The 25,854-nt window shown below is 42.0% G+C and overlaps 4 protein-coding genes across 17 annotated transcripts; 2 read left to right on the top strand and 2 right to left on the bottom strand.

The window, feature by feature from the left end:
* The first annotated feature begins 228 nt into the window (after window positions 1-228).
* Window positions 229-16,682, top strand: LOC108044381 (PDZ and LIM domain protein 4). Of its 13 annotated transcripts, none has more exons than XM_044457581.1 (9): window positions 229-447; window positions 2,672-2,820; window positions 3,449-3,752; window positions 12,335-12,535; window positions 12,942-13,021; window positions 13,573-13,644; window positions 15,301-15,460; window positions 15,989-16,027; window positions 16,092-16,682. In XM_044457581.1, the coding sequence occupies exons 1-9, from the start codon at window positions 244-246 to the stop codon at window positions 16,176-16,178; spliced, it is 1,296 nt and encodes a 431-aa protein (XP_044313516.1). In that variant the 5' UTR covers window positions 229-243; the 3' UTR covers window positions 16,179-16,682. The 13 variants fall into 13 exon arrangements, with proteins under 13 accessions (XP_044313516.1, XP_044313517.1, XP_044313520.1 ...); XM_017123376.2 differs by lacking the exon at window positions 229-447 and adding an exon at window positions 1,920-2,196; XM_044457582.1 differs by lacking the exon at window positions 13,573-13,644.
* LOC108044380 (cell division control protein 6 homolog) lies at window positions 8,957-12,262 on the bottom strand. The gene is made up of 2 exons (XM_017123373.2): window positions 10,015-12,262; window positions 8,957-9,745 (listed from the first exon to the last, which is right to left on the bottom strand). The coding sequence occupies exons 1-2, from the start codon at window positions 11,672-11,674 to the stop codon at window positions 9,327-9,329; spliced, it is 2,079 nt and encodes a 692-aa protein (XP_016978862.1). The 5' UTR covers window positions 11,675-12,262; the 3' UTR covers window positions 8,957-9,326.
* Window positions 16,683-18,165: 1,483 nt separating the features above from the next.
* On the top strand, window positions 18,166-21,963 carry LOC108044364 (alpha/beta-gliadin A-V). The gene is made up of 3 exons (XM_017123356.2): window positions 18,166-18,588; window positions 18,658-18,831; window positions 21,405-21,963. Exons 1-3 carry the CDS (start codon window positions 18,304-18,306, stop codon window positions 21,765-21,767), a joined length of 822 nt encoding a protein of 273 aa, XP_016978845.1. The 5' UTR covers window positions 18,166-18,303; the 3' UTR covers window positions 21,768-21,963.
* A 1,782-nt stretch (window positions 21,964-23,745) lies between these two features.
* LOC108044399 (alpha/beta-gliadin clone PW1215) lies at window positions 23,746-25,609 on the bottom strand. 2 transcript variants are annotated; one of them, XM_017123400.2, is made up of 3 exons: window positions 24,801-25,609; window positions 23,966-24,086; window positions 23,746-23,888 (listed from the first exon to the last, which is right to left on the bottom strand). In XM_017123400.2, the coding sequence occupies exons 1-3, from the start codon at window positions 25,577-25,579 to the stop codon at window positions 23,820-23,822; spliced, it is 969 nt and encodes a 322-aa protein (XP_016978889.1). In that variant the 5' UTR covers window positions 25,580-25,609; the 3' UTR covers window positions 23,746-23,819. The 2 variants fall into 2 exon arrangements, with proteins under 2 accessions (XP_016978889.1, XP_044313971.1); XM_044458036.1 differs by lacking the exon at window positions 23,746-23,888 and having other exon boundaries at window positions 24,031-24,086; window positions 24,801-24,937; window positions 25,140-25,609.
* Window positions 25,610-25,854: the final 245 nt, after the last annotated feature.

The raw sequence follows: 25,854 nt of genomic DNA, 5'->3' as shown, positions 1-25,854 counted from the left end.
AGGCTCACCAACGATTCGTTCATATTTGCCTGCCCTGCACTTATTCGCATGCCTTTCGAGTGATTAATTTTTTGTTTGTGCACAGTTCCTCTGGCATTTCGTGGGCTTTTATTTGATTTTTCAATTGCCTAGTAGTGAACACACACACGCCGCCGTGAGCAGACTCGTTCGAATAGTATAATTTAGCGCACATTTCTGAATGTGCGGAGCATTTCTTTTGTTTACGCTAGTCGCTGGCCAGCAATGACGACCAGCAGATCAGCGGCGTCCGCGTCATACAGGCGACCGGCTTTCTGGAAGGTGCCCGGTTACGAATTGCCATCATCCTACTACCGCCCACAGCCACCCCTTAGTCCGCCCCATGTGCCGCTGCCACCCCCTTGCCGACGGCGCAGCAGCAGCGGACTGAAGAAGCGCGTCCGTTTCGCCGACGAACCAAATGTGGGGGTGAGTCCAAGACCCCAGAAAAAGAAGACCAAACGCAAACCCCCCCCTTAAATCGCTCGGCTTGTCAATCATCGCACGTGTGTGTTCTCGTATTCGTGGCCCCAATTCACACCAGGCCGTCTCAGAAATCAGTTCAATAACATTTCGCCCCTGGCTGCTCGTAAATTTGTCAAGCCAAATCTAATTAATTGGCCACTGCTGCACTTTTCGTGGAAAAAAATCAAATGGCCCAAAAAGATAGATGGAATCTATTTTTCCATTGCCACCAAATTGACGCAATTCGCAATGCAATCCGTTAAGATATTCGTATGATTTAGAGCCCCCTCAAGGCTGATCTGGGGTAAAAGTCACACAAAACCATTACACAAATTCCAACTGAAAATGAAATGAAAACAATTCAAGCCGCAAATAGTACAAACATTTCAAGAACCAGCCAAAAAGTGCCGAAAACAGAATATATAAAATGAAAAATGAAATGGCAAACCATATATTGTGTATAACAGCGGAAAGCCGAAAGGCAGGAAAAGATCTTTCCGTTGTAAAAAGTAAAACTGCTGCCAAAAACGAGAGGCAGACGGAATATTTAGAAACAAATCAACGTCCTTCAACCGTTGACCCATGCACATTGCTTATACGTCACGTTGAACGTAGACTTTTCCATTGACTAATGCGTTAAAAATCTGATATGATTAGTCTGTTTAAATTGGGCAAGAGTGGCGAATTTGTTGCTGTTGTGTTAGGATCGCCTCAGTAAATAAATTTAATTATACTCTCTCGGTTGCCTCATCTGGGCAAAAAAAAGCAAACACTAATAAAATAGCTGCAAATGTCGAAGGAAAACAGATGCCTAGATATTTGATTTTTTCCCAACATCAGACGAGCTCATCAAAACGCTTGCCTAGATGATGACATGTGGCATTCATTTCTTCAGGGTCAGCTTGCAAACTGGATCAAGTGCTGCCCTAAAATGTGGTCAACGAAATGCAGAATGTCTGAAATGCAGGGCACAAGCCAAATTAAACAATGAGAACAATGAGGGAAAACACGTTTTTATGTATGTGGTTTTTGCATACACTATGTTAGATAAAATATTTATTGGTTAATAAGATAAGAGGATTTCTTTAGTAGCAAATTAATATATAATGTTCCAACCCTGCGTATGCGCAATTTGCTTCCAAGCCACTTATCAAGTATACGACATGTTAGCTTTTATGAAATTTAAGTCCCGACTTTTCTTGAATATTCGACAACCTCTCTGAGAAATTCAGAGCACTCTTTGCTGAAAACCCATTTAGCGATTAGGATTCGCCAATCGAATTCATGTTTCTCAGCATGTAGTCGCCGTTGCCGGCGGATATAAGTTGTATATATGTACGATGTACACTTGTGGCGCAGTGTACTCGTGGTATACCAAGATTTTGCTGCTGCTGCTGCTGCTGCAAAAAGGAATACAATTCGTATTTTAAAATTAGTACTTGAGCAGCTTTGCGATCGAACAAAACGCTTAACGGACTGCAATTTCGCGCCGCCTGCGCCTCGCAGGCCAGATAAATAAACAAAATACATTTTCGGTATACTCCACGCTCGATTGGATGAGCCAGTGATCCGGTATCATTGGATGATCGCTTCAGGATGAGCCCCAAGCTGCATGAGTTCGCGGTGGTGCTGCTGCGGGATGGCCAGGGCACGCCCTGGGGCATCCGTTTGGTGGGCGGCAACGATCTGGATACGCCGCTAATAATTACAAGGGTGGGTAATAGGCGTTATGTAACCAGAGATGTGCCGCCACTCTTTTGTGTCGCCTTGTGGTCGCTTGTGGTCCATTCATCAAAATGATGCACAATGGCGAAATGGCAGAGGAAAAGCGATTTGGCCTTTGCTGCCCCGCTCCGCTTTTTGTTTTTTTTTCTCTCAGCACCCAAATAAACAACAACAAATCAAAATAGCGAAACGGGCACAGCAACAATAAACGCGCTGCTGCAACGTTGCCAAAACGCGACGCCAGTAAAACTAATTGAGGCGCAACAAAATAGCCGAAGAAATTTCCTTTCCCCTTTCCCATAATCTCTTTCTCGATCGCGATGTAAACACACAATCCTGCGATCATAATTCTGTCTGCATCTATTTAGGCACCCATAAATCTATGTCAAGGTTGCAGCCAGACCCTATAGTGTGTATGCAAAATGAATGACCTTCCCACCCACTTTTCCCCACCCCGTTGCAGGTGCAAGTGGGCAGCCCATCGCACGGGGAGCTGCTCCGAGGCGATATCATCGCGAAGATCGGCGAGTACGACGCACGCGACCTGAGTCATGCGGATGCACAGCAGCTGTTCCGCGGTGCTGGCAACGAGATCCGCCTGGTGGTGCACAGGTGAGCCAGGAAATCCGTGTTCCCAAGCAAAAACAAATGCGATCAAAGATCAGTTCAGTACTAATTGCCTTAGTAAGATATAATATAAATTTGATCTTAGGCTGTTTTACTACATTTTAGTTGATTTGATCATTAAATATATTGTTTAGTTATTCAAATAACTTATTATTCATAGAAAAATAAACATCTTATACGCAGACTTAAACACGAAATTATTTATGTTGGATGTCGGATGACAACAATTAATTATGATAATTGTAAATATTATTCAGTGAACATTCTTAAAATGATGTAAATATAGTCCAGTTTAAATGCATATTATATTCAAATACAAAATTCAAAATTTTTGGAAAATATATACCACATTGTCTGCCATCATAAAAATTTGACGACTTTTAAATTACAGAATTGGTTTTTCCTGCATTTATATTGCCAATAAAACTAGATCGACTTATAAAAACTTTTCAGTTATAGCTGTTTATGTTATGGAAGCTCGACTATACTTAATTTAAGTTAGGTATCAATTAAAGTGTTTTTTTTTTTTTGAGAAACTTAATTGAATTGACTTTGATTTCATAAGTTAAATTAAAATTCCTTATGAGACACATATTAATTTCATAAATTGCAGGGACAACAAAATCGCCTACACGCAGGGAGCCACTCAAGAGGCAGGTCCTGGACAGCGCAGCAACTCCACTTTGCCGCCGGCCAGTCCGGAACTTCTGCCCCACCGTGGTCCTTCGCCCTTCTTGCCCGGACCCAGTCACTTTGAGAGGGCTTTGCATATGCCAGTGGACACTCTGCCGCAGACCGTGTTTCCGCAGCTGAACTCTTCAGGTGGTTATGAAGTGCCCTCGACTGTGTTCTCGCCCAAGCCAACACGAGATCACCAACAGGATGTCGACGAGGAGCAGGCTGCCATTGTAAATCAGGTGGGTGCATTCAAAAACATACCAATATTTGATGAAGAATCTTCTATTTGATAAGAAGTTATTCATATTCAATTTATTACCGGTTACATTTATGTACAGATTTCCATTAGAAAATGTTTTATGTTCAGGCTTAGTATATAAATAATTTTAAACCTAAAAGTATGTCACAAATTGTGAATTTATTAAAAAACAAGAAAGGAAAGCTAACTTCGGGCGGAGCCGAAGTTGATATACCCTTGCAGAATACTCTGTAAATTATATTCTCCAAAATTATTCATATGATGCATTCTTAATACTCATAAAAAATCCGAACTTCCTAACTTTAACAACAACAAAGTTATGGCATTTCCAATCGTTCAGTTATATGGCAGCTATAGGATATAGTCGGCCGATCCTTATGAAATTTGATAGGTCGGATTGATTGGCCAAAAATAAAATCCATAGAAAATCCCAACTTCCTAACTTTACAAACACCAAAGTTATGGCATTTCCGATCAATCAGTTATATGGCAGCTATAGGATATAGTGGGCCGATCCTTATGAAATTTGGTAGGTCGGATTGATTGGCCAAAAATAAAATCCATAGAAAATCCCAACTTCCTAACTTAACAAACACCAAAGTTATGGCATTTCCGATCAATCAGTTATATGGCAGCTATAGGATATAGTCGGCCGATCCTTATGAAATTTGGTGGGTCGGATTGATTGGCCAAATATAAAACCCATAGAAAATCCCAACTTTCTAACTTTACAAACACCAAAGTTATGGCATTTCCGATCAATCAGTTATATGGCAGCTATAGGATATAGTCGTCCGATCCTTATGAAATTTGGTAGGTCGGATTGATTGGCCAAATATAAAACCCATAGAAAATCCCAACTTTCTAACTTTACAAACACCAAAGTTATGGCATTTCCGATCAATCAGTTATATGGCAGCTATAGGATATAGTCGGCCGATCCTTATGAAATTTGGTAGGTCGGATTGATTGGCCAAATATAAAACCCATAGAAAATCCCAACTTCCTAACTTTACAAACACGAAAGTTATGGCATTTCCGATCAATCAGTTATATGGCAGCTATAGGATATAGTCGGCCGATCCCGGCCGTTCCGACTTATATACTGCGTGCAAAGGAAAGAAGGGTGTGTGCAAAGTTTCAATCCGATAGCTTTAAAACTGAGAGACTAGTTTGCGTAGAAACAGACAGACGGACAGACGGACATGGCTATATCAACTCAGGAGGTGATCCTGATCAAGAATATATATACTTTATAGGGTCGGAGATGTCTCCTTCACTGCGTTGCACACTTTTGACCAAAATTATAATACCCTCTGCAAGGGTATAAAAAAGTATCTATAGATTTTGAAATGGGATATACATATGTATGTATATTATTTTATTTAAAAGTTTATCTGGAGCTAGACGCATGTCTAACTAAATAGACTCGATATGTTTCCGTTTTTTCAACATTAAAATCCTTCAAAAATAGTTTATGTGTTATAGAGTGTGTATGTAAAACAGAAAATCCAACAAATTTCTAAATTGTTCATCCAAATCAATGCATTTGAATGTTGCATACTTTTCGGCAAGTAAAACGTAAAATGTGTGTAAAATTGTTGTGGAAGTAGTACTTATTCAGTTTGAGCTATACTAAAACAAGGACTTTTGTTAATCAATTTCATCGTCAGTGTGTGTGTGTTGCTACTGAAAATGTGCATGTCAAACAAATAGTAAAATGTAGAAAACTTCTTTGTTTTTTTGTAATATAAGCGTATCGAAACGCTGACATCAGCAGATAGAAATGTTGGTGGTCAAGGTTCCGCCACTTACATCCGCTAAATATAGCCCAGAGATCGAGAATGGGGGGCGCTAAACAGGAAAAGGCCCAGTGACGCAGTGCGCAGGTGGAAATTGGCGAGAAATCAAACAAAAACAAGTCAGAGCAGAGGCTGTAACAGAGAAATGTACGCCCCCAAAAACTCTGCGGAAAATGCCAAGTGGCAAAGACGCAAATAAACAAGAAAACATTTCGAAGCTATTTTGGGCAGGTGAACGAGGGTGCAAGGAGGCGATTCTGATCCACTGTCCGTCCACCTTGTGATGCGGTGGCAATGCCAATGAAAGCACCACCCCCTCCATAATTTCCCATTTCCCGCAGATGACGCCGCTAATGAATCAAGACACTTGCCAAGGTCGCAACTTTGTGTTTGCCAGTGTGGCACCAAAATAAAAATCAAGGTGCCTACACCTACATATATGTTTTTGATGTTTGACGATTTGTCATACAGAAGTGTGAAAAAGGTGTCGAGAAAAAGTTCCAGAACAGGTGACCTCCCCACTGAAAGTTGGTCTATTCTCGGCCCAATCTTCCAAAGGGGTTATTGTACTTTGCTTCAGCTAACTTATGGTTAATATGTACCTTGAATCGTTCTATTTGTTTTCTTCATTTCGCTTTGTTGGAGCACAAATCGCCCCAAAACAACCATCAGTTGGATTGTTTATTGATCGTTTTGTTTTAAACATACGTGGGCACACAAAGAAAAATCGGAAATGATTAATTTCACTAGTGAAAATCAGATATAAATTTTGATATTTACTTTGTTTTATCGATTTTTTTAAAAAAAGCTTAGATAAAAGGCTTAAATATGAAACATTTTATATCTAATTTGTTGACATTATAGTATGAATTTGAACAGTATTTTGGAAAAACTTCCACAAGTCTCTTATAATAGAACCTGTTTAAAAGGAAAAGGAAATGTGTGAATACTGTTAAAATCAAATCAACAACTTCGACTTTTTGTGTTTTTACGAATTATAAAAGTTGAACTGTAATTTGTGGAATTTAGATCATTAAAATGTACTATATTTTTTCCAAGTGTATACGAGTTCCTAAAATGAACTGCAACCTTCGCAGTGGGAAAAACAGAATATAATTCCATGTAAGTTATGCGTTCCTTGGATCTTCCATCGAACTTGAAATTTTTAAAACAGCCTTTCAAGGCTAATTACACCTGCTCGTGTGATTTTTCGGCCTTTCCACGACATCAAATGATATGTCCAATCCCCTTTGCCAATGTCAATTGCTTATGACAGCCGAGTACAGAATGCCAATGCCAATAATGATGGGATGTACATATCTTTGGAACTGTCTGAATCGGTTGACAAATCTGTGAACCATCGGCATTTGCCAGTGCGCTCAGTGTCAGTGCAAATCAGTTAAAACAAACTGAGCAAATCAATAATCTAGCTGCGAATCTGCGAGATATTGCTCACATTTCTTAAGTCTGCGAATTTATTATTAATATTTCTGCATTCGGGCGAAACAATAACCTCGAGCCCGATAAATATTTGTGCCTAATATTCGAAATGCGAAAATAATGCTGTGAAATTGCTCCACAAAAGCGGCAATTAAAACATATAGGCGAGCTGTTATATGTGAACAATTCTCGACTGGGGCGGCAGGACAAACAACAACATCCGTTGGGGGCGGGGAAAAGGAGCGTGGGCGGGAATGAAAAGAAATTAACAAAATGTAGATCACACCAAGTCCAAGTTTATACGCTGTGTTTGTTGTTGGCCGTTGGTTTACGCTCGGTGAACAAGCTATTTGCACAAAAACATATTTTGTATATTTCAAAAATCTCCTCTCTCTCTCCGAAAAATACATAAGATCTGGGATGGGTGGTTGTGTGGGTGCGTGGGTCGATCGGCCTCTGACCGTCAGCACTCACTTTTCTATATGGCTCACACAGACAGACACTCTCCAACCAATACCGCGATGGCTATATAGACAAATTGGAATTCCGCGCAGTCGGAATAGCAATAATTCGCCAGCATTTGAAAATTTTCAAATCAGTTGCGTTCGGAATATTGAAAAATAAACAACAATAAGACTCGAGCTCGAGCATCCTTTTTGTAGTGAATCCTCGTGAAACGATCTCCGATCTCACCAGCTGCAGCGTTGATTTAAACGTGCCGAAAAAGCAAGTTACCAATCCAATAACAATACTACCAACGATAACAAAAAAAATATATTTTAAAAAAATAAATTATCAAAATTGACGTGATCTTCCATTACGTAATTGTCCCTGGCTATAATATTTTTCGTTTCTATTTTGTTTAAATTCTGCCCAACGAAGGAGTTTAAATTAAAACCCAAACACATACACATTACAAAAATGGAGTACGTTCAGTTCAAAAACGGATCCCCAGTCTACTACAGGGAGCAGCCAGACCTCAATGAATGCATTCAATATCAAGTAAGCCACAAAGTGAACCATTAACTCAAACTTAAAACTGAATAAATAAATAAAAACAATATATTTCAAAAGGATTTGGAAAAATAACCTTAAAAATTAAACAAGTGTGTGGAAAACAAATTTTAAATTAAGGGTAAAGAAAAGGACCATTATGTTTATAGAAATAATATGTTTTCAAGATAAATCCACTTAGTTCTGGATATCTGTGATATAAAACCGATCCCATCTCACACTGTGATTTGATTAATTTTTCACAGACTTATGTATAAACAAAAATTTCCACTGCCTGATAGACGTCGAAGTACAAGTACACAGTCCAAATCCAGATGAAACATTTCACCTTTACCGTCAAACATTTGCACTTGGAATTCAAGTTCAAATACAAATGCCAAAACCAACCGACGTGTATATTTTTCGAGGCTTTCATCTTACTTTTCCCTCAGAAATATATGATTAAGAATGAAGAATATAGAATGGCATATAGCACAGCTATAGGTATACTAATGCATATATCTGGCTGGCGGTTCTCACCGCCTCTCTGCATATAGCTTATTATTGAAACATTTGTTCGCTTTTCGTCAATACGCGTCGAAAGGCAACCAGAGTTTTTGAAACATATTTTTCATTGCGCTCTTGCCTGTGCTCAATGTAATTCATACCATCCAAACGGGGGGATATTTTTAGAGAAGAGAGCGTAGGAAAAACAACAATAAGCCAGCAAATAAATAAACAAAATGATTATAAAAGAAATTAATTTCATGTCGAGATGGCCAACAAACCCACACGTATTCAGAATCAGTGGTGTTAATTTGACTCGAACGATCTGAAAACCCCTCAAAAAAACAAAAGCAGACTTCCCCTACGATTTTCACAACTTTTGGCACTAACCGAGAAGAAAACTTGTGGCGCAGCGAAAGTGGAAATTGTTTTCACTTTTGCGTTTTGTATATTGCAGAACTATTTTATTCTTATTTTCTTAGGGCTAACAGGAAATGAATTGTCTACATCTTATTGGTCAACGGATCGGATTAGAAATAGATTATGGGCGCAACATTTACTTAAATTTATTACACACATAAAATCCCCAAGATTCGATTCAATTAATAGTCAAGCAAAATTTCGAAAGTGACCCTCAAATGATATTTCAAAATATTTCAGTGCTTGCGCGAGCCACGAATTTTAAAATTAGCGTCAAAAAGTATTCTTATATATATATGTTCGTCCCCAAGGTGAATGAAAATGAGAGAAATGCGCAATTAACCAGCGGATTGTCTGGCACACTAATTTCCTAGAGGTAATCGTCCAGATCGTCACTTGCTCAGGCAGGCGGTGTCGCTGAGGATCGAGGCGATCAGCTGCTTGTCGCTGAGTGCCGCGTGCACCTCCTCCTCGTCCCACTGCAGCAGGACCTTGTGCAGGCGCGGCTCCTTCTTGCGCATGATGCGCAGGATGCCCCGGGTCTCCACCAGGTCCACGGTTCCGGTGAACTCCGCTTGGTCCAGGGCCAGTATGTTGCGTTTGGCACACACTCGCCTGTAGACCTCGTGCAGGCGACCCATGCTGATGTCCTTGTTACGCTCGTTGCGCAGCATCAGCACCAGGGTGCACAGCATCAGCTTCTGCTGCAGCGGGAAGGAAGCCTCGATGTCCTCCTCTAGATTCTGCGAGGCTCCGTAAACTTTGTTCAGCACAGCAGCCACTTGAGTGACCTGAACTGGCTTCAGAGTGTCTGAAATTGTACAAACATTATTTGTTATTGTATTTTCTTATGCAAAGAATGTCATAGATGAGCATCCGACATTGAAAACTTGAGTTTCAAGGTTTCTTTTTTATTGTTCGAAAAAAAAAAATTATTATTTGGTTTTTGATATTACTCAATCACTAAAGATTCTTTCAAATAACATTGTCGTTCACAGCTCTTTAAAATACCAGATTTAAAAAATATTTAGGTATAAAATTAAATCAAAACTTAACATTTTGTTCTTTTGGGTTACTTACCCTGCTTTTCTTTGGCCTCTACTGCCTCCTTGCCATCCAGTTGGAGAGCCTTCATGTTGAACTCCTTTTCACCGTCGCGTTTCTGCTGCTCCGCAATCTCGACCACCCGTCGTCCAATGTCCAGCGCCCTTCGCACATCCCCGCTGATCGCACTCACTTTGGCGGCCAGCAATTGCAGGGTCACGGGCGGAAAGACGTCCAGCACGTCTGCTTCGGCCAGGCGCGACTTGAAGATCTCCACGATCTGTTGCTTGGAGTAGGGCGGGAAGTGCATCAGTCTGGGCTTTAGTTCGCACCTGGCATTCAGGCGCATCAGCGCCCGATCTGTGAGATCCAAGCTATTGGCAATGCCCACGAGCAGTATTCTGGAACCGGGTAGAGCGGGCCACTCAAAGATCGTGTACAGCACCTCCTGCTTGCTGGTGCAAAGCTGATCAATCTCGTCGAGCACTAGCAGTAGCATTCGCTTGGCTGTCCTCAGATGACGTTGAATGGCCTCCAAGTGGTCCCTTTCAGTGCGACCACTGACTTTCAGCTGGAGTTCAGCACATAGCTTCTTGTAAACGGCTCCTACGCTGGCAATGCTAGTGCAGTTGATGTACACTCGTTGAAGGCGCCGGGAGAAGTCCTCATTTCTTAGTAGTAGCGATAGGCAGGCGGTCTTTCCTGTGCCCGGTTGGCCGGAGACGTAGAGGCTGCCGGAGGTCTGACTTTCCAAGTGACTGCTAAAGAATTCACGTAGCTCTTGCAGCTGGGCCTCTCTTCCTGGCAAATTTTGGGTCTCGGCACTGTTTAGTACTCGTCTGGCGTTTTGGTACTTGTTGCGGGATGGCAAGGGCAGGTTATCTTGGTTGGATTCCTCTTTGGTTGGGAGTTTGCCCTGCTGTTCCTTGATTTGAGGTCTATCCTGCTGTTTGATTGGAGCTTTGTCCAGCGATTTGGTTACAGGTTTCTCCACCTGCTTGATTAGAGATTTTTCTTGCTGCTTCGGATCTTTGTTTAGAGGTTTTTCCTGCTGCTTGGCTGGAGGTTTCCCCTGCGGCAGGGCAAGAGGATCGTCTTCCTGCTGCCTGGCTAAAGGCTTTTCCTGTTTCTTGGCCAGAGGCCTCCCTTGGTGCTCATCCTGCTCTCTGTCAGTCTTGTTATCCGCCTCCTCCTGGCGTTCGTCGATGCTGAGCCTGTCCAGTAGCCGCGAAGGACTTATAAGATGCTGCGGCAGTGGCTGCAACCTGCGCTGTTTAGGTGGCGAAACATGCAGCTGGTCCACATCCTGTTCCTGATCGCTGTCATCCAAGAAGATCGCAGCGGCTTCGCGGTTCTCCGCCTCCCGTTTTGATCGTGAAATAGCAGCTGTTTTCTTGGTGCTGCGTGGCGTCTTTGGGGGCTCCAGTTGAGTGGCCTGCAGTTGCACCTGAGAAGTCCTGCGCCGTGAGGTTTTGTCCATTTTGTTGAGCAGATTGCGGTTCTCGTTGTTCTCTGAAACGGGGCTGGTCAGGTCATAGGTCACCTCCTCCTCGTCGCTATCAGCAATTACTTTCTTCGGCTGCCTGCGTTTCCAAACTTCCGAGCGACGCGGCGACTGCGTCGACTGCGGCAGCGGAGAGGCGGCGGCCGCCTTGCTGATGCTACTCAATCGCGTGGAGCGACGTACGGCAGCCATTTAAGCGTTTGTTTTGTTGATCGGTGGTTAGTTTATACTAAATAATAGTTAATTAAGCCAAGGCGTGTGTTAAAATTCCTAGTTGGCAGTCACAGTTAAAAAGCGCGCAAAACGCGTTTGCCATTCACCCCGAGCAACAGCTGTTTTGAGCCCTGTTCTGCAGTCTGGCAACTCTGACCCAGAGCTACCTATCGCTTATCGATTAGCCGCGCTTAGTTACAACATTCAAACAGCAGCGCATCGCTCATATTAAATTACTTACACACTCGCTCGAAGACTGTCTGGTAAAAATAAAAACGTTCCGCGGCAGATACAAAATACAAAACGCTGGACGTTGAACACGCTTACGTAAGCGCCTAAAAATATTTGCTCTGCCAGTGGGATATTTTTAAAGTATATAAACGGGCGCACATAAAATGGAATTTTGATATATAAAAATTATGCACACATACACTCAAATCGGCGAACACCTAGCACAGTGGGCGAAGATCTGAGGATTTCTAGTAGAATCTACAAAACTCTGGTAATCGTTCTCTGATTTATTTATATTATCATTTGCCACAACGGCTGCCAAATGTGTGCCCAGCGCAGCATTTTGGCGTAAACAAAGTCGTTAATCTTGACTGATCACGTGTGGTGTGGTTCCGTTCCGTTTTCCAGCCCTACCGGACAACTCCGCTGGTCCTGCCCGGCGCCAAAGTGAAGAAGGATGCGCCCACGACAGAGTCCTACTTGAGGCACTACCCCAACCCGGCTGTGCGCGCCCACCCAGGACACGACTACCATGACAGTATCATGAAGCAGCGCGTGGCCGACACCATGCTGCACAAGGTGGTCGGTTCGGAGGCCGACACTGGCCGCGTAAGTACAGGGGAACCCCCCAATCTTGGCTAATTACAATACAATCTATACAATCAATTCAAAAAAGGGGAGGTTTTCTACATTTTATATGGACATTTTCAGTAATAACATTCCGATCTTGTGTTTCTGTTTTGTTTTGTTTTTATCATTTTTCCATTAAAAGATAATTTGTTTTTGTGTTGGATCTAACGACCTTTAAACATTGTGTAAATTGTATAAATTTTGATATATTAAAAATTAATTGTTTTATAACAAGATACCCAATTAGTTTGAAATTTAAATTGATTGAAATTGACAATTTAAAGTAACGAAAATATAAGAAAAATAAACTTTTTAAAATCCACACCTTATTCAATACATATTTGTATTGATGATATTAAACTCAGTTTTTCTTCTCCGATCGCAGGTCTTCCACAAGCAATTCAACTCGCCCATCGGCCTGTACTCCAACAACAACATCGAGGACACCATCAGATCAACAGTTCCGTAAGTTGCCACCCAGAAATATACCATCTGGAAACTCTTATGCTTAGCTCGATACAATGAAAAACCACTAATATCTGAACTTTGGAATACGCTTGTCAAATTGAACATTTAAGCCTATTATTTACGCTTCATTTCTTTGGATTTTGCTATTATTGAATAAATCTGCGTAGAACTCTTCGAAATTTTTGATGTAGCTTTTCTTTTTGCCAGAGAGAGAAAGAGCCACTCGAAATGCGCCTAGTAGCTTGAAACTAATAAAGCGAGTCACGAGTACGGTTACGAGTAGCCTAAGGTCCACATAACCCGAAATTGGTTCCTGGTTAAGCTGCGGCCATAATCCACTAACCCAAAAAGCCACAAAATCAAAGTCGAAACGAAATTTACTAAACCGAAGCACACACGAAATGAGCAACACACATTCGAACACACAGACAAAAAAAACGAATAAACCAGTCCATAGATGTTGTACGTACTACTGCCTACTGCCGGATCTCTGTTAAATATACCACTCTCTATATATAAATATATATATTCTATGTGTATTGTTGTAGCTTTGCCACAAGCGAAAGCAATCGCTTGAAGGACAGTCCTTTGCATCGTCCTTTGCCAACGAAACTGAACGGGTAATAGTAAATTCTAGTAAATATCTTGAGCACAGCCTGATTTCGTTCGTTGATTGAATCCTTCTCACTTTGATATGGAAAGCACACGAGCAAGAACTTGAGATTGAACCTGAACTTGCCTTGAGACAAATTGAATATGAGGAATGTTTACCATGTTTCCCGTGTTTTCCCTGCCTGTCTGTACAGACTAACCCTCGATTATTGTTGTCTCCCGCAACCACAACAACTTTACTATAAAGTCTCTTTAAACCAGATGCAATATCTATGTCAGAACAACAGAAACAACACGACACAAGTCCAAATCCCGATTGCATGTGCTCTGCTGTCTATATATATATGTTTGTCTATCAATGTTTCCTAAATCTTCCTATACATCTTCCTATTGCAAAGTAAAGCTCCCATGACTCGAGTCTGTGATATGGAAAACCCTACTGTGTACATACGTGTATTTCTGGAAACTATCTTCTCCGAAACCCCCAACGAACTTTGTTTGTCTTGAGGCTTTCTTGTTTGGGTTGCTGCAATGTGAAAGGTATGGCAAAAGTGGCGCAGGAACATCGGGAAGGGGTTTCTTTGGTAGGTCAGGTGCTGTACTTATAATCAATAGTTTAACCCAATCCAGACTATACCACCACTCTAGCTCTTAGACCCTGATATATTTAGAACTTAGCTGCACGATTAATGTTAGAATTTTCATCGATCTATCTTTCCTGGAACAAAAACGTATAATTCTGGAGCAACAAAAGCAAAAAGATCAACTTGCAGAGCAACAACGTCAACAGCGCCAGCAGCAACTGCAACTACTGTATCAACAAAACAAATGATCAAAGAAATAGTAGCCAAATTCCACCCAATTCTACCAGACAAAGAGCCAAAACCCCTTTTCCAAGACCCCTGCTGAAAGTCCCACCCCCCATCCTTTTTGCCACCAACCCCATAAGACTAATCTAAAAACTAAAAGACGTTTGCTGAATTATATTTACGAACTGTTTGAAAGACAGCATTGAAAGTTCCTATTCTCATGACCCCGCAACCCATCCAGTATTAACCATAACCAAGATGAAACCAACTAACCAACCTAATCCCGCCCGATCTCCAGGCTTCAAACTCATCCAATAATATTATAAATCGTATAATCTCACACATTGTTATGCAGTTCTGTTCGATTACTCTTAATAACTAGCTCGTAAGGAATTTGTTAATGCGTTTCCTATTAATCGCAATCCGTTTGAGGAGTGTGCTGTGCAGTTTCAAGACAACGAAGCACACCATTATTGCCCACCAACAACAGCAACAACAAACTACAACTACAAACAAAACAAAATAATTCTAACGTATTTTGTGCACATCCTGTTTTCTCTTTCTATTCTCTCACTACTCTGTCTCACGCTACTCAACCGATGTAAAAAAAAAACAAAAAAAAAAATCAAAAAACAAACCAATATATTTTTTATGAATCTCAATTAACCAACAACAATAAAACGACTTAAAAATAAAACTCTTGAAAACTTGCATAACCAAAAAACCAACGAAATAATTGACCAAAATAACGGCGCTTTCAACGATCTCAATGCAAACCCCCGAATCACTGTACCACTGAATCTGAATCTGAATCCAAATCTGAATCACGAATCACTGACCACTGCCACCGAGCAGCTATAAGAAAACTGTCCAGTACGATCCCAGGAACAGCGATACCTACAGAGCCATTCAAGAAGAGGGCGGCTACAGCAACTACGGCAATGCCGCGCCACAGGAAGTAACCATACCTGTGCAGACTAGGGTCTATCAGCCCAATAGATTGGTTCCAGGAAAGGTAAGATCGTGCGCAAAACGTTCGAAAAAAAAATAAACAAATCTAGCAAATCTCTCAATCAAATCGAATCAAACGTCCAAACTCAGTCAAAACTCTATGTGAAGGCATCCGACAATATCGCTCGATTCGCAAGCTCATCCTGTACAAAGTCTATCAATCTATCTATCTCTCTCTCTGTACCTATATCGCTGTCTCTCTTTCTGTGTCAATGTAATCGTATAGTCAACAGAGTGTCCTGTGTGTCCCTATGTTAACGCGCTGTAACGACGACTAAAGTAGTGTTACTAACCTGGTTTTTTGGTCGATCATCGGCTGGCATCGAACTACACTAAACATCCATTAATCCCATCTCTGTGTATATTTTCCAAATCACATGCACACACACATTATTTTGGCATTCTAACATAGATTAACATCTAACAAAAGCTCATAACCGTTAGAGATTGCATTTGTAAACGAAATTGCTGGAGTTTGCCAGAGTTATTAAGCAATATCTTATCTCTCCACTCCATCCGAATGCTCTTACAGAAACCAGTATCAGCGCCAGTATCCCGGCCGCCGTACAATGTGAGTAGCTCTATAAGGCCACTGTTAACTGAATGTTAATCATATATATATATATCATACATAGGTGGTAAACACCCACGATGAGAACATACGCCAGAGCGGCTCTTTCAATCGTCTCATGTACAGCGTTATTGGTGCCACCGAGTACTAAAGAACTGCAGCAGCAACACCAGCGACAGCAGCAACATCAACACCAGCAACACCAGCAACATCAGCAACATCTGCTGCAGGCACCGACAGTTGTTTATCTCCTAACATATTTAGCGGATTTTTATGAAATTCTGTTTAACTTACTCAATAAATTATATGAAGAACGACAAGGAATTGTGAACCACTAACAAGCTTAATGATAAATTGGTTTGGTAAACGATTGGAATCGAAATAAATTTATGATATGTCTAAAATTGAAACACAAATTAACTCCGCCTCAACCTATTTACTGTCTCCATATGCAATAGAAAATCTATATAAATTAAATAAAAAAGAAAATTAAACTAAATTAGCAGAAATTTTGATTTATAGTTATGTTTATGTTATATTGATTTTAGATTAACAGCCTTTGGGTGTGTTAATGTCGAGTGATTCTAGTCATGGAATGTAATAGGTATAAAGAATGTTTGAATTAATAAAAGTGAATTTGATTGGACAAAAGTAATGCGCCAGGCGTAATTGTTTCTCATTAATTTACATATGACTGCACCTGATATTCATAGTTTAAGCGTGATATAATTTGGATTCAAACGTTTCAACACGCCAATCTCATAATTGTATCACAATGATTTGAATATGACGAGCTCTTTTGTCTGTCTACCTTCTTTTGAACATAAGTATTGCCCAGCCCAACTCAACCCAACAAAAGCGAACCCAAATGGTAGCCGAAAATCTTTGCATAACATGACGCTGCAAATCTGCACTTATTCCATCAATCATTCCGGCAATTAAACGTATTTATATTGAAACTATATGCACACATGAGCCGAGAAATGAGCGTACCCATAAATTTGACTTTAATTTGAATGGAAATAAGTCACTCGAGAGTGTACGTGTGTAATGTGCATAACAATTGTCTGCAACACATAATGTACTTTCACTTCACGGCTAAGTAAGCCACAAATGCGCGGTTGGTTTTTCTTTATTTTGTCTTGTTTTTTTTAAAGCTGCCACAATGTCAGAGCGATCCCATTAAACGGTCAGCTCGGCCCCATTCGATTGCGAACTCCCCCGAAACGACCTTGTCGACTTCGAATCGATGCAAATTCAGGGCGTATGGCAACTGTAACATCAACAATGCTGCTCTGTGGCAATTGTGATCGAATATCAAATTCAGAGGAGGAGGACTTATAGAGGTTTAATGTTCGTATGCAAAGGGCTTAGAGTGCAGAAAAAAGATTTGGCAATCGGCGACATCGAAGATCGCTTGAACCCATTCAACCGCAACGCAAACGCAACGCCAGATTCAGATTCAGATTCATCTACACAGATAGGTATTTGTAGTTGAGCAGCAATGAAAAGACAAAAAACGTTTTCATCGATTTGGGTCAGAAACAATGGAGGCGGCTCTGCACTTGTTGGATTCGATTTTTGACTCGGGTGCGGCTCCTATAATCACATTGACCTCTTCTCCTCCAAACTGAGCAATTAATTGGGCATGATTATCTAATGGGAAGCCATCAGTCAATTGCATGGAATCAGTTGGAACTTGCATGATGGAGGAGTCGACCGCAATGTAATTTACATTTATTTCTGGGCATTGCATTGGATTGCATGGCTGAAAAATGTGTTGCAATCCGGCAGAAATATAGGTGTTGCAGATGACAAATTCGGGAAAGTTTCCCATCGCCCCCTTTTGGTATTAATCAGCTGTCTCTGCTAGCCAAGTTAGCAGCTGTTGGCCGAGATCACGTAGGGTTACAAAAAAACAAAAAAAAAAACCAAAACCTTTAACAATGGCCCAGGTCGAGGGTAGAGGAACTGTGATTTGAACGGAAGTGACAACCGAGTGGGGGGTGTGGGGGGTGGTGGAGGTTAGCCACCCAAAAACAGCTGTTGTAAATCAGCCAAGAGAGGCGCATTTTGGCCCAGAGAGTGAGAGAGTTGTGGCCGCTCGGCGTTTGTCGATATAAAAGTGCAATTTGGATTCGCAGCCAGCGCAGATACGTTTGTGGCTCCGCCGAGGTTTCAGTTTCAGTTTCAGTTAGAGTTTGAATTTGAGTGTCCGTGTTTCCGTCGGCTGCTTGTGATCTAATATAACATCTAAGGCTAATACCCACAGCAACATGCAACTCCTGCTTTTGGTGGCCACTTTGGCTCTTTGCGGCATTGTCAGCGGACAGCAGGGCGTGGATCCCGCCTACTTGAGGCAGTACTACCAGCAACTGCAACACCAGCAGCAACAGCAAGCCCAGCCGCACGATGGCACTCCCATTTACGAGCAGAATTCGGAGCAGACGCAGCAGTATGTGAATTCTGGCCAGCAAATCAGGATCAAGGATACGGTGGCCGAGCAAATTCGGGCCCAGCAGCAGCAAGGATACGTGGCACCGGCTGTGAGGGACTATCAGGTGGGGTTTCTTTAATAAATATATGTAATTTAAATTGTATATATAACTGTTTGCTTATCCCTTCACTAGCAATACCAGGCACAGCCGCAGCAGTCCGCCTACCGCCCACCTGCGCAGGCTGCCCCTCAGCCCCCCCGCAGGATCCAGCAGCCCTCGTACCAAGCTCCTTCCACTTCGATCCTCGGCAAAGGACAGCAAAAGTTGTCGCTGCAGCAGCAACAAGAGGAGGAGGAATACGATGACGTAAGTTTGGAATACACTAAAAGCTGATTACATTTTACGAGTGATTTAAACCAGTTTCATTTAAGTGCATAACTTAAAAAATTTTAAATATTAGGCGACTTTTATGACCCTTTTATACTGAAATGTGTTTTTGTGATTTTTGTATATTGTTAACTATTATACAAATGTCCTTAAGGCCTAAAGATGTGAAAAGAAGGTGTACAATTTCTCAGGCTCTCTAAAGCTAAAATACTTTTGCATAGAAAATATTTTAAAACAACGAAAACCAAACCCCACATAAGAGTGTAAAAAGCATATACAAATATAAAAGAAGGTTATTAAAATCGTCTTACCTTTTCGATATAATAATATCAAATTGTAAACGATCCTATTTTTGCGGTGCAGAGCTAGAGTTCGAATTCCCATTCAAGTGGGACTTTCGCGCACTTTCCTTTTCGCTTCACTGCAGCAGCAACTGCAGCAGCAACAGCAACAGCTACAACAGCAACATATACAACAGCAACATCTACAACAGCAACATAATTACAATCGAAGCATGCAATGGCATTGGGGATGGATCGGGGGAGGGAACTGTGACTTGGGGTTCATTAACCACACTTGGTAACAGTGTGGATTTGGCCATGGCCATATGTGTGTAGTGCATTGTGCATGTTCATTGGCCCGAGTTCGCTCCTGGTCCGGTCCGTTTTTCCACTTAGCCATCGGCGATTGTTTTATGGCCCCTGCATGCGGAAGCTGGCGAATATCCGTTACCCAAGTGACCATAATCCATCAGCCGTAATGCTGCATAAAGCTAACGAGATGGGGTTAAGCTGCCCAGGTGGTGTGTCATCTTTTTAGCCACTTAAAATTAATGGCTAAGCCAGGATGGTAATAACATAGAAATCACCTACTATAATAGTGGGTATTTATATCAATTAAATTGGAATGGGAAATCAGTTGTAATGCATCAGGGAAACTTATGTCCGTTTTGAGTTAAAACCAGTTTTATCAGTTCTCAAAATATGCGATATATTGCAGTTCTATTTATTAATTTATTTCACTCCTAATTACAACACCTTTCAAATATATCCATATTTCATAGGCCCCATAAAATCTGCATAGCCACTAAAGTTCCATTTGCAAGATCAACCAGAAGTCGCTGCAAATGATACATTTTCTGTCTGCGATGGCCATAAATGTGACACTGCCGTTGGCAATTACATTCTCCGCCAGACAATCACTTTCAAAGGCGACCCATATACCGGGGTACATACCAATCCGCTCCCCTGCACCAAAGACCTGCAATTCCGAGCCCAATTCCCACAACAATGAGTTGCACTCGAGCAAATGGACAGTGCACGCATTAGAACCGGCTTGCCAACTGGCTTTGCCTTTCCAATTTTCGGCTTGCAGTTCTTTGGGTGCTTTATTGCTTTTTCTTATGGGCCACGTCAGGCCCAAAGGCTCTAAAAAAGAACCGAAGTATCGATGGCCACGCCTTTGAGCCACGATCTTCTGGTTACCTTAACCCACTTGCCATTAATCTGCGATGGAATTGTCTTGGCCTGTTGAAGGTCTTGTAGCCGTTGCATCCTCATAAAAAAATTGAGAGGGGGAAATCGCCAACCTTGTGCATAAATTATTAAACACCTCGAGGTTTTACGGGTGGTGCTTCTACCGCCTGGCAGTCATTGCATAATCCGCAGTCATCGGATCGATTGGGTGATCCGCTGCAACGGAGCTTTGATTTCGTGCGCCCGGACCATTAAAATATGCAAGCTGGTCCAAATTACTTTCACTTGTGCGTGATCGGGGATTTGGAGTTCCAGCCTACGCGCATGCGCCTGCGGCTTGTGACGCAACCACCGTCTGGACACGTTTTTTGGGCCAGCCACGAAAGTGGGTCAGCACCATGTGGCAGTACGCATTTGAACGTCCCAGTCGAACCCCACCCCTCAACGAGACCAATGTGATCTTATTACTTGAGAAAATTAATACGATTCGATAAAATTAATACGATGCTATTACAAAATGCATTTAGTTTTGCATTGCCAATTATGTCATGGGAGATTTTTAGATTTCGGAGTCATTTGATTGGAAAATAGGTTAATCAATCTATTTGAAATTGTCATATACATCTGTTGGTTCATCTTAAAATTACCTTTGACAAAGACTTATCTTATTTGGTTAATAAAGATTAACATTATATTGCTAATGGTTATTAGGTCATCATCATCAAATAAAGACCCCAAGAATTTCCGGTAGTTTCATTAAAAATATCTATAAAATAACCAAAAGAATTTATTAAATAATATAATTTTTTTATGTGACAAAAAGGAAACTTAAGTATATTTTAAAACTTCATCTTGAGAGAGAGTTTTCTTAACCACCTTTAAAAAATAAATCCAAAAGAATTGTATTAAGTTCCTACATAAAATTATAGCTCAGATTATTCGGTGAAATGTTTCATTCAAATACCGTAATACAAATAATTTGCTTAATTATTTTCATTATTAGTTTTTCACAAAATATACATAAATTTGTTTTATTCTTGATCATGTAGCTAAAGTTAACGTTTACCACCCTTTCAGCAAAACTCCTCGTACCAGTTTGGATTCGATGTGAAAGACGACGAGTTCACCAACTACCAGAACCGCAAGGAAATCCGCGATGGTTCGGTGATCAAGGGCAGCTACTCGGTGGTGGATTCCGATGGCTTCATCCGCACCGTCAAGTACACGGCCGATCCCAAGGAGGGCTTCAAGGCCGAGGTCATCCGCGAGCCCACCGACATCGTGGTGAAGATCCCCACTCCCCCGCCGCCGACGCAGCTGCTCCGCGCCGGTGGCCACAAGGCCCAGCAGGAGTACAGCTCCGGTCCCAGCAAGCAGCAGTATCAGCACCAGCAGCACCAGCAACACCAGCAGCAGCCACAGTACCACCAGTACCAGTAGGGAGGAGCACCAGTTCGATCGGACCAGATCGGAGACTCTTTTCGAAACACTCTTGAAAGTTCCGCAAGTCCATGTAGTTTGTAAATATGCCGAGACTCGATTAACGCGAGATTATAACATTATTATATATTATGTCATTCATTTAGGTTCGACTTTCTTGTTTAGAATATTAAATTAAAAATTTGGAAAAAAACAATTTGGTTTTTTAATGTTTTATGGCAAAAATGAGGAAAAAATCCTCTCGAGTTGCGGTTTTTTAATCAAAACCTTGTGAAATAATTGTCAAATATTGGAATGTCATACATCGTTGAATTCGTTATAAAATTTCCAATCGATTGGCATTCACAGCTAAAAAAATGTTTTTTTGCCCAATTTCTGCAAAAAAACTTGATGTTACCCCTTATAAAAAATGAAAAATCGAAAAAAAAAATTTTTTTCCAAATCAAACCGGAATTGAAAGTTTAGTTGCTCAGCTCCACCAAACAGTTATTTTTTTGGGTTTGCGTCTCATTTTGGCTAAGTTATTGCAAAAATCCCTTTAAAAAATAGTCAAAATCCCGAAAAAATCTACTCGAGTTTCGGTTTTTGATCGAAAGGTGGAATCTCATACCTCGCTGAATTTGCTATTAAATTATCAATTGATTGGCAAACTATCAATCATGATGGTATGAACCACACTACTGTAAGAACCACACATAATAATTTCCAAGGTTATTAACTCCCTCCGCAACGTATACATAAATTATTTCTAAGCTCCCTTGTAATTTAAACATCTTGGGATAATCTAAGGCCCATCCGAATGTCCAAATTGAGGTCACACCGATGTCTGCCAACTCGAAGGTAAACAAAATTTTATTTGCGTATAAATCAATGCGCTAACCCCCGAGCAATTGGCGAAGCTCATAAAGGACGAAGACCAAGATCCCAGTGACACCCAAGGAAACGTCTAAGGACAACCCGTTCGGGCAGTTGCTGACAAAGGCCATCTAATGGCAGTTCCCACCAGAAGCCGTGGATCGTGGTCACCGAAGACACGGATTTGGATTCGGACCCGGCCGGACCGGTCAGACCGGTTGTCCTTTGGGAACTTCTCACTCACGCCACACCAAAAGCAACAGCAATCGCAATCGCATCGCAGTCGCATCCAGTGTCCTTCTGCAGTGTCCTTGCATAAATTAGATGAGCGTGTGAGAACTTTGAGCAGCAGAATACCCACACCCCTCGCCCTGATGACCTTATCGCCCAAGAAGAAGACCGGCGATTAGGAACCGGTTCTGGACAGTCTCGAGATGAAATGCGCTGACTATGACTGACAGCCAGCGCCGATTGCTTCGCTAATGACCCGCATAGCGGCTGCAACCCATTTGCATATGCCCCGTACTCAAAATTGATCTCCTTCAAGGAGATCCCGAACATGTGTATGGTCATTCGCGCCCAAGATATAGGCAAACAACTACTGGACATTAGGCCTGTCCGCCGGGCATTTGTGTCATTTGTGCGGCCGACTTGGAGATATGCAAATGAGCATGAGTCGAATGCAAATGCAACCCCCGAGGTCACCGGCGAGGTTACAAGCCGCCAGATAAGACCCTACAACGTCTTCAACCCCTTCGTCCTGCATTTACATAATGTTGCCCCGCATGATGGACTGTCTTGTCCTGTAACTTAAAGTAACTGCAGGACATTCGGGTCACTGCCCAGAACCAGTTTCCTTCCACAGGATGGCCCCTCGCCAGTTGACCTTTTTGGCTGGCCCAGTGCCCGCGAAGTTGCTCAACCGGTTGGACAGTCCACTTTTCCACTTTTCCGGAGCGGCGTGAGAAAATCTCGAAGATGACCCAAGACAAGATCGAGGAGGAACCGAGGAGGCTGCATTCGTATGCAAATCTTTTGCATTGCTCTTCCCAATTTCACGCCAAATCATTGCCCTTAAATAAATAATACGCCAAAATTATGAAAAGTCACGATTTATGCGAGTTTCTTTTTGTAATGGGTATATACAGAGAGTGGGGGGTAGGAGTATGCAAATTAAGGCTGATCAGAGTGCGCTGCTCAGAGTTTTCCCTGCGCCATGTCCCAGCGGTGTTCGCCGTGGCCTCCTTGACGATCTGTCCAGATCACCTAAGTCGGTCGAGGAGATGGGAGGAGAGAGCCTGGCGAATTATCTGGAAATTTATTGGGATTGGTCTTGAGCTTACCTCGCCCTTGTAGCGATTCGTGCCCCTTTGCGACTCAAAGCGTTTCTCCTGAACCTTCGGATGCCTCAGGACGTGACCGTGACTCCGCGAATTGGGGCCATCGAAGCGCATGAAAATATCACTAGATTAAGAGATCGAGATTTAGGTCGGGCTTAGCTTTAGGCTTAGTAAACTAATTTGGCAGTATAAAATAGGTAATGCATGAAAATGTCACTAGACTTAGAGTTAGAGATTTAGGTATGGTTTCGCCTAAGACTTAATTAGTTAATTTGGCAGTATAAAATAGGTAATGCTTCAAAATGGCTTAGATTGTTAATTTTATAAGTTGAAAAAAATATTAAATGACTTTATCGCTTTCATTAAACAAAATCAGGAAGCTATGTGTCTTTCCTGTTTTTATTTTCAATTAAACCAGTGAGTGTTATGTGAGAATCACCATTTTGTTCAAATATTTTACACATTTTTCACCCTTTTTCCTGAAGCAATTTTCCTATTGAAAATGCACGAATAAAGAAATTGTAAACTCTGATTGCTTATGAACATGAATACAACCACCACCATTTTTTACCACTTTTTTCTCTTATCGTTTTCACCCATTTTGCAGCTATATTTTCTAACCCAAATTACTTGAATATATAAATTGGTCAAGTTATGAAAAAATGGATAATTGAGTTTAAGCATGAAGTGCATGTGGAGTTTACAAATAACTAACCACCACCATTTCGGTTGGTTTACAAGGCCTACCTTTGATCAAGTTATTTATTTTAAACTTGAAGTGCATTTGGAGTTTCCGAAAATATTAAACACCACTGTTTTTTAAGTCCAATTTACTCACTGAAAATATTTGGTTTCCTTGACTTTTCGATCACTCTTCGGTTCACTTCTGGATTCGGCGACATCTGTATCCTGATCCTTGGCAAATCGCCTGGGTCGCTCCGTTTGGACAGTTTGCGAAGGTTGCTGCTGCTGCTCCTGCAACCTGGCAATTCGAGGTGGAATCACATGCAACACATCGCTGGTGAAAAGGGCCGGCGGCACATTGTAGAGTTGCTGTGCTTGCTGCACCTGCTGCTGTTGCAAGTGTTGCTGCTGCTGCTGCAAGTGTTGCTGCTGCAATTGCTGTGTCTCCTCCGCGCGACGCTGAGGTTGCTGCAGTGAAACCCGCTGCACTGGCAGATAGTTCCCTTCGTAGCGATATTTGGCCAACTCGGCATGTGGCGCAATGGTCCTTTGCTGATACTGGACACTCTGTTGTGGATAAATGGGCGGAAGGGGTGGGGCAGGAGCGGGCAACTGCTGTTGCTGGTAATCCAAGGGCAGGGATGGATAGCTGGGGCGGTAGTTGATCAGCTGGAAGTGCGGCGTCTGCTGCTGGTAGTGAACAGCCGGCGGAGGAGCAGGTGGACTATAACCAGCCACAAAGGGCGTGGCTGCCGCATACTCGAATCTCCGAAGACGCGGTGAATCGTAGTACAATTGCCGTGGATGATAGATCAGGTGTTGCTGCTGCAACATCGCCGGCGATACGAGCAACAGCAACTGCAGTGGCAGCAGCAACATTTGCATCTCCCGCTGGCTAAGCATTCCGAATAACTTCCCAATTGGCAGCTCCATCGCGTTGCACGCTCGTCAAATTTGTGGCAGCATTTTGACAACAACATAGCCATTTATAGTTGGGCTCTTTTCGGGGCTTGGCAAGTGTTGTGGCGTGGCCAAAAAGCCGGAAGTCACTTGCCCAGCAGCAACAGCAGCAGCAGCAGTCAGCGGTGTGTGAAATCGATCGAAGCTGCCCCGGATTGTGCAATGCTCGAGCGGTCAGCTGCAGGGCCAGTCGTTACGCTGCCTTACATAAGACTTGCCAAACAAAGAACCGATGGAAAATAGTGCAA

The sequence above is a fragment of the Drosophila rhopaloa genome, unplaced genomic scaffold (genome assembly GCF_018152115.1).
Source record: "Drosophila rhopaloa isolate 14029-0021.01 unplaced genomic scaffold, ASM1815211v1 contig_163, whole genome shotgun sequence".
Classification (NCBI taxonomy): domain Eukaryota; kingdom Metazoa; phylum Arthropoda; class Insecta; order Diptera; family Drosophilidae; genus Drosophila; species Drosophila rhopaloa.
This window is presented reverse-complemented; position numbering and strand designations above follow the sequence as displayed.

Bases quoted from the DNA above. Each gene is read 5' to 3' on its own strand.
- LOC108044364 (XM_017123356.2), top strand. From the start codon at position 18,304: ATGCAACTCCTGCTTTTGGTGGCCACTTTGGCTCTTTGCGGCATTGTC. The intron at 18,589-18,657 runs GTGGGGTTTCTT...TCCCTTCACTAG, and splicing joins CGGCTGTGAGGGACTATCAG to CAATACCAGGCACAGCCGCA. The intron at 18,832-21,404 runs GTAAGTTTGGAA...CCACCCTTTCAG, and splicing joins AGGAGGAGGAATACGATGAC to CAAAACTCCTCGTACCAGTT.
- LOC108044380 (XM_017123373.2), bottom strand. From the start codon at position 11,674: ATGGCTGCCGTACGTCGCTCCACGCGATTGAGTAGCATCAGCAAGGCG. The intron at 9,746-10,014 runs GTAAGTAACCCA...GTACAATTTCAG, and splicing joins AGAGGCCAAAGAAAAGCAGG to ACACTCTGAAGCCAGTTCAG.
- LOC108044381 (XM_044457581.1), top strand. From the start codon at position 244: ATGACGACCAGCAGATCAGCGGCGTCCGCGTCATACAGGCGACCGGCT. The intron at 3,753-12,334 runs GTGGGTGCATTC...TCCGTTTTCCAG, and splicing joins AGGCTGCCATTGTAAATCAG to CCCTACCGGACAACTCCGCT. The intron at 15,461-15,988 runs GTAAGATCGTGC...ATGCTCTTACAG, and splicing joins ATAGATTGGTTCCAGGAAAG to AAACCAGTATCAGCGCCAGT.
- LOC108044399 (XM_017123400.2), bottom strand. From the start codon at position 25,579: ATGGAGCTGCCAATTGGGAAGTTATTCGGAATGCTTAGCCAGCGGGAG. The intron at 24,087-24,800 runs GTGAGTAAATTG...CTCTTAATCTAG, and splicing joins AAGGAAACCAAATATTTTCA to TGATATTTTCATGCGCTTCG. The intron at 23,889-23,965 runs GTAAGCTCAAGA...CGACCGACTTAG, and splicing joins CGAATCGCTACAAGGGCGAG to GTGATCTGGACAGATCGTCA.